At 37.5% G+C, this 7,500-nt stretch overlaps 1 protein-coding gene across 10 annotated transcripts in view; it reads left to right on the top strand.

Annotated features, from left to right (window-relative positions):
- EBF3 (early B cell factor 3) overlaps positions 1–7,500 on the top strand; it is a 143,627-nt gene that overhangs the window by 87,904 nt on the left and 48,223 nt on the right. For 7 of the 10 annotated variants that reach the window (XM_025206710.1, XM_014520933.2, XM_025206715.1 and 4 more), the window contains exons 7-8: positions 2,764–2,845; positions 5,960–6,104. In XM_025206710.1, coding sequence (XP_025062495.1) covers positions 2,764–2,845; positions 5,960–6,104 — 227 coding nt within the window. The remainder of the gene's footprint in view (positions 1–2,763; positions 2,846–5,959; positions 6,105–7,500) is intronic. The other 3 variants (XM_014520934.2, XM_025206711.1, XM_025206713.1) reach the window with 1 other exon arrangement.

Below are 7,500 nucleotides of genomic sequence, written 5' to 3'. Positions count from 1 at the left end.
CTCAAACCACTGAGTAAATATCACATTAATTTGCTCTGTAGTACCATGCAAGTAAGCTTAATATCCCTTTCTTAGATATACGTAGAGGGTGTGTCCTCACAGAAACAGTTCATACTGTTCAAGGTAAAATATCCATGTATTATAATAACATTTTGCCCTTCTGGAACACCATTCAGCAGAGGGGATTTCAGAGCAATTTGCAAACATTAACTCAGTAAGACTCACAACACCCATTTGAGATAGGAAAACAGATAAAAGAAATATTCTCTTCTTAACATTGACTCCTCTGTCACACAAAGGAGCTGTAAGGCTGAGGGATTTCTTCAGCTACTGATTTTTCCCAGTGTGGAGGGGACCCCAGTTGGTGAGGAGCCAGTTTCACTGAATTCTTTGCCATGCTACTGCAGCCCATAGACTTAGGATAAAGAAACGGGGAAAATGTCCAGAACACCATTGCAGTTTGAGTATTCTCAGCTGGTGCACAGGCCCCTGGGAGCCATAGGCAGCCAGTACACTTTAGAATAACCCTGAGGCTGATATAAATTGGGATGGGATAGGAATGGCAGTATAGCTAACATGCAGCCAACTTTAGTATCTGGGAATTGTAGCTGCTGGGGCAATTGGGAATGGGGCTATGGCTAATATGTAGCCAACATTAGCATGTGGGAATTGTAGCCCTCACCCCTTCCAAAAATATTGATTTCAGATCAGACTCTAAGCCATAAAGATCATATGAATCACCAATAACATGCATTTACCACTTGCCTGAAAAAAACAGCCGTTGTTCTCAGAGCATCGTTACATAAAAGCGTGGATGGAAAGTCAGGAAAAATACCATAATTCAAGTGAGGACATTTTTTGGCACAAGTGGATTACACCAGCTGAAATTTGGCCAGGAATCCATGCTTAACATTCCTTCTTCAGCACCACAAAACCTTTACTAAGTGCAAATGTTCAGTGTTAGAGTGGCTAGGAAATGAGGCAGGGGTGAAATCTGCAAAATAAAAAAAAAAAAAAAAAATTCCAATTAATGTCAGCATTTCATTTTTTAAATCTGTTAACCAGCACTACTATTTACCCTGCTTATGTGTTTCATCTAAGAAACAGCAACTTTAGTACAGTGCATGCTAACAATGTATTTGGATTTTTGTTCAGGAGTAACTTGGAAAGGGGAGTTCTAATGACTACGGCATTAGGTCTGCAGAACCTACCTGCATGCTCCGTGGCATGCTATTATCCAGGGACTTCCTCAGCCCAGGGTTTCACATATGAGAAGACAATGTGGTACATTTTCAGGCAGATGTTGTATCAACTGGAGTCTGACCATTCTGCATTCTGAAAGAGGAGAGAGTGGATTGCTAAACTTTTACCAGGGTTATTATTTGCACATGAACCGTTATGTAAAAAGTATTCAGAGACTATGGTGGTGGATGTTTATAAATCAGCATATGCAAATTAAAACAGTATATTTGTTAGCATTCTTAATATGAAACCCTAAAGATCTGACTAACCTCAATACTAAATATGTTATTATTGGGGCAGTGTCATCTAGTGGGCAAAGTCATCTGAGGGACCACGGGTAAAGGGAGAGCTCTGAACTTGGTGATTAATTATTAGCTCTTGAAAATACCAGACCCACAGATCGTTTTTCCTATTATATACCATGAAATTATAACAACATAAAGAAAATAGTAGGGGTTAGGTTGTGACTAGCTCTTATGTCACCTTTACTGAGAACTGAGCAAAGGGCTTCACCTGTGTCTTCCACAGCTACTCAGTTGTTTCTCACTTCTCAGAGCAACTTGCTGAAAGGGAGGAAGGAAGAGAAGTAGATGGAGCCATTACTTTGCCCCCCTACTTGTGGGTTGGTTTGGGGCTATGCTGCACCGAGGATAAGGCCATGTAGCCACTTGACCCTTCCATACAACTATTGGGCTATGAGACATTTGCCCTCCAATTTTCCAGTGGCAGTGGAACTGCAAGAACCCTTAATGCAGGGAGGTGGCTAAATGAGAGTTTATCCCTAAGTAATTACCTTTCAGCATGCTGAAAAATTAGAAGTTGGACTACATATTGCCCTGGGCAGGATTACTTGTTTTAGAGCGATAGGCTGACGTGGTGGCTGGTTGAGAAGCAAGATTTAATTCTCAGTCTTCCATTCTACCCAGACAGTAATGACCAACAGGGAGGTCTTTTCCTGTCAGTTAAGTCCTAGTGAAAATCTCATGGAAGTTGATGGAAGATGGATCTTGTCCATTTCAAAAAGCTGGAATAGTTTTGAACCAGAGGAAAAGCCAAGAGTCCTTAACCAGGCTGATCGTTAATTACCAGAAAAATTCTGACATGGAGGTCATTACTGATGATATAAGATGATAGCATAAGCCATGTTAAGAAAAAATAAAGGGCCAGATCTTTAGCTGGTGTAAATCATCATCCTTTGAAGTCAATGAATCATGAACACTAATTTATAGCGGCTTAGGATCTGGCCCCAAGTCAAAACATGCTCGTTGTTGAAAATGTAAAGATATGTGCCTATTGCCATGGATACACTACTGTTTACAATAGTGATCTTTTTTTTCAATACTCAAAGACCAGTATAGTAAGCAGTAAAAAAACCAACCCCCCCCCCCCCCCCCAAATTTGGATCTATTTCTCAGCATTTTGTAAAGTTTAATTATTTATGAAGGATTTATTAAATGTTTTTCTTTAAATTGTGTCTGTATGTTTACATTCCTAACAAGTGACAATTTTATATTTTTATAGATTCTTTCTAAAGTTTTTCCTCAAGTGCAATCAGAACTGTTTGAAGAATGCGGGCAATCCACGAGATATGCGAAGATTCCAGGTAGAGAGATTCTTTATACAAGAAATAAGAATATATTCAAGATTCATTCATGAAATCCACACCACTTAGCTTTAACTTTTCTGAAACCTATTTTCAATTGTATTTAGCAGAGTTAGTTTCAGAAGTATGGACTTCTAAAATATATATAAATATTTTTAAAAAAAATTTGCCTGTTTTCAATGCATATTCATAGGATTTGTCAAGTATACAAGTGGGGTGTGGATTGTTCAGAAAATAAATGAGACTCTCCACAGAAAATACTCTTGTAGCTTTTCTTCAGATTAAATTATTCCACTGAGTTAGTTATTAAGACCTGTGGAGGAGTTTTTACATAAGTATGCTGCGTAGCTTGGGCTTACTATTAGACATTAGAAAAGCACCCATGGAAGTCAATGAATTTTGGATCATGCATCATAGTTTTCATATTCAGGTCTGGTAAGTCTAAGAGTTGTGATGCAATCCACACATTTGTTCCAATTGCTTTGGGGGTTTGGGGTGGGGGGTGGGGGGAAGGGACCTGTTTAATACTTAACTTTCTCCTTACAGCTATTGAAATATCCTGTGCTGAATCATAACCACTGCAGAGGGGCACCTGACTGAATGGACAGTGGCTGCAAATAATTTCCTCCAAATTTTGGCTGACTGGAAATGGTTATTAAGAAATACATGCTTTTTACTTCAAATTATTTTCCAAATGATTCATATTTGGGACTAATAATAGCCTAGATATTGATATGTTCAAAACTTTTTCTGAGAAGATTAACTTGTGGTTAAACTTTTATAGCAAAGCATGTGACATCTGTTTTCATGCACAGCCAACCAACCAGGGAAGCGAGAACACTTGAACCAGACAACAGTAAAGATCTGTAGCTGGAAAAAATATTTCTTCAAAACAATTCAGCCAAGCTTCCATTTTTCATGCATCTCAGCTTCACGTGGCATTGGTGATATTGATCCATCTGAACAGAGCAGAAGGTCAAACCTGGAATGAGTGGAAATGTCCTCTTTGTCTCACCGATGACTAAATGAAGCATCAGTCATGAGTGATCTTGTGGTCGACAATGGAGCCAGTAGTCACTAGAAAGACTTCCCTGGGTCTCTTTAGCTAATCTCCCTGCCTCTCAGAAGGTTTAACTGGACTTAACAGTATGTCAGGTCTTGAACAATATTTTCAACTGGTTTCACTATCTCAGCACCTTTCTTTAGGTAGAATACAGGAATGAGCCAATAAAACAAAACATAGCGTGCCTACTTTCTTTTGCTGAACTACACTATTTTCCCTTGGTGACTGACCTATATATAGATGACAGAGCAAAGATAGTTGTCTTTTCTTATATATACCTTCCCCTGTCTTTTTAATATATCTTGGCCTAGGAGCCTAAAAAAAAGTATTCTTTGCTGAGAATCACATTTTGTCTGTTTTGTGTAGTCCACAGGTTATTTCTTTAAGTCACCCATAGCTCATTAAGAGTGAAAAGGGGCTAGTCCAGTGGCAGAGCAATAGGACTGCAAAATGGGATACCAGAGATTAGGTGCAAGGTCAGGACTCCCCACAATGGATGTTGAGGGAAGTAATACTGTCCGTCTCTGTGAGGAGAGTATATACAAAAGCATAGCACACTTCTAGAGAACTGCCCTCAGGCTGCTCCAAAGGGTGACATAGATGGCTGTCTCAGAGGAGACAGAATATACAGAGGAAGGTGCTGTGATAGCTGAGAGCTAATTATGGTACGTGAATAAAAAGCAGGATCAGATGTGATCCAAAACAGAACTAGACAGCAATTTTCATTAAGTACTTTGGATCCACTATATTCAAAAGGGGACTGAGTTGCTGTGTAGTTCTTTTCATTCTTCATACATTTGGGTATATGAATTGGTGTAAGTATTCTGGACTTCATTTCTCACTTAATTTCTGTATCTAAACCAAACCGAACAGAAGACAGAAGCCTGACGTATTTGTGCAGCAGCTTTTCCTACCATCCCTACTAGGATAGCATGAGGCCTAATGACATAACTCTGCTTTAAAAAACTTGCCTAATCTTAAATTACAAGGAAAATACCACAGTGATTATTTTATTCAAACAAGCTAGAACCCAACCCACAGTGACCATGATGGAGGAGTTAAATTAAATTTAAGCTTATATCTGAGCCATTCAAACTAGTTATGGTAATAAAATCGGTCTACACCACCACATCTCTCACACACATACACACACAAATCCTCAGACAAAGCCTGTATAATTTCCTCTTTTGCCCATATGTTATGGAATATCATTTCTGTGATGAATTTCACAAATCTATTGTGTAGGTGTTTTTGTCATGAAGGTTGTGCATTTTGCATATGTTCCTTTTCCAATTTCTACTAAGAAGCAGCTGGAAGCCAAAGAAGGCCCTATCCATCATCTCTTCTATGGCCGGACTCTGAACCTGGACACAAGAATAGGAGCCTTTCACTCAAAAATAAAGGAGGAAATTCCATTGACATACCAGGGTCAATCACCATCCAAATGAACTTGAGAAGGGATACTTTTCATGGATTGAAAACACTTTCACTATTCATATTCAACTCAGTCTTTTCAGATGCAAAAAAGTTCATTATCAGACATTAAATGTAATTGTAAAACTGACCTGGAGATCATTTACTGAAGAGAAAATGGGAGTTAGGATGGTTTCTGATTTATTAAGTTTTTTTTTTATTTGGAATCCTCACAACCCTTCATTTGAAGAGAGTCTCAAGTGAACAAATTTTAATTAGATAAACTATCTAATCAATATATCAACAGATCAATCAAAACAGCAGCTTTTAAAATGAGTGGCTAGAGGGGTGTTTCTGAAACTAATGGCTAGAAGAATATTTCCCTGAATTGAATTCATTTGTTAGCATAATAGGAGATTAAACTCTAATTAGTGTATCAGGTTTTGAAGAGAAACAATTGTGAGTTAAAAATCACCAGTGTTAGCCAAAAAAGTAAATGACAACTATGAATAAATCTATTTAAAGCAGGAAGGAACAGACTGTGGAGTCACTTTGTCTTAAAATGAGTCTTGTTTCATAACTCTTACATTACTAAAAATATGCAGGTTTTTTTAAATGTATTTGTTTTCTTTTTTCAGGTTGTTGTATCAACAACAGTCAATGTGGATGGCCACGTTCTGGCTGTCTCAGACAACATGTTTGTACACAACAATTCCAAACATGGAAGGCGGGCTCGCCGCCTTGACCCCTCAGAAGGTACGGCCCCTTCTTATCTGGAAAATGGTAGGCACACATTTACATGTCTTTTTTATTTGCAATGCTTCTTTGCACCATATTTTATGTTGATACACTACTACATTTTACTTTTACATTTCTTTTCTCTTCTCATTGATCAAACAGACCATTAAAAACAGACCATTATTATTTCTGACTCCATATCAAACAGAATACAGCCCCTCCTGTATTTGCTCCTGATTTGCATTACTTTATTTGATACTTACAGTTTTGCAGTCACAACCAATTTTTCATTCCTTCTCTTTTTTTTGTTTTGTTTAAAAGCCTTGTTTTTCTTGCAGCTTTTTCTTGCTGTTTAATTTTATTTGATTTTATTTTGGCTTGTCATAATCCTTGATCCAGAGGTACATTCTCAGGTTATGTATGCAAGTTTAAATGGATGGTAAAAACATGACCAAATCTGTTAAGAATTTACTGTGAGGTCAATTTCCTGTTGCTGGGCCCTACTGCTACAGATTAAAGCAGAAGGGGTTTTTTTGGTATGAGAAAAACAGCATAAAATGTTTTTCTTCAAGCTGATTCAATATGATTGACTTTTTGCCTGATCTGCTAAAAAGGTAGTTTGTGATGAAAAGAACAGTGGAAGGTATCCCTGAAAACCCCAAATTCTGAAATACGACATTTTTGCAGCCCATCAGCCTCTGACACGTGCGTGTGCGCACGCACACACACTCGTGTGCGCACACACACACACATACACACACTTGAAGCAGACAAACAACAGACCTATATAAATTCAAATGTCACTTTATATACACAATACGCCCATTCACATAAACATATATAATGACTATTAGTTAGTGGACCTTTCTAACATATAAAATACCTAATGATCAAATACCTTTTGAATTGCTTCAAGAGCAAAACTTAAAAAAAATTGCTTTCTTTAAATTACAATCTAAACAAGTGATCCTGAAAACACACTGATTAAAATGGGCCTACTCATGTGGGTAGTCACAGATATATTAATAGGTTGGCAGGATCATGCCCTCTCCAGCAATAAAATTCAACCATTAAAGTAACAACTGATAATGCGAAGCTGCTAATATAAGTGTCCTTGTTTTATGTTTATGTGCCACATAATACATACAGATGCACACATGGACAAATGAATGAAATAGGCAATGATTATCAAAATGAAATATGATTTAGACATCAAAAAATGGAAAACAACTTATGAATCTGCTGTGGTCCACAGAAAAAAACTAATTTGTTTTTCTGCATTAATAACTAAGGTATAAGAACAAAAATATAATAATTAAAGGTCGCCCTGAGCACAAGAGTCATTATAGTCTATGACGTATTGTTTATCTCTTTCATATGCACTGAAGGTAGGTGTGTGTTTTGCCTAGCAACCATCACTAATGAGGTTCACAATTAAGAA

Source organism: Alligator sinensis, unplaced genomic scaffold (genome assembly GCF_000455745.1).
Source record: "Alligator sinensis unplaced genomic scaffold, ASM45574v1 scaffold1055_1, whole genome shotgun sequence".
Classification (NCBI taxonomy): Eukaryota; Metazoa; Chordata; order Crocodylia; family Alligatoridae; genus Alligator; species Alligator sinensis.
This window is presented reverse-complemented; position numbering and strand designations above follow the sequence as displayed.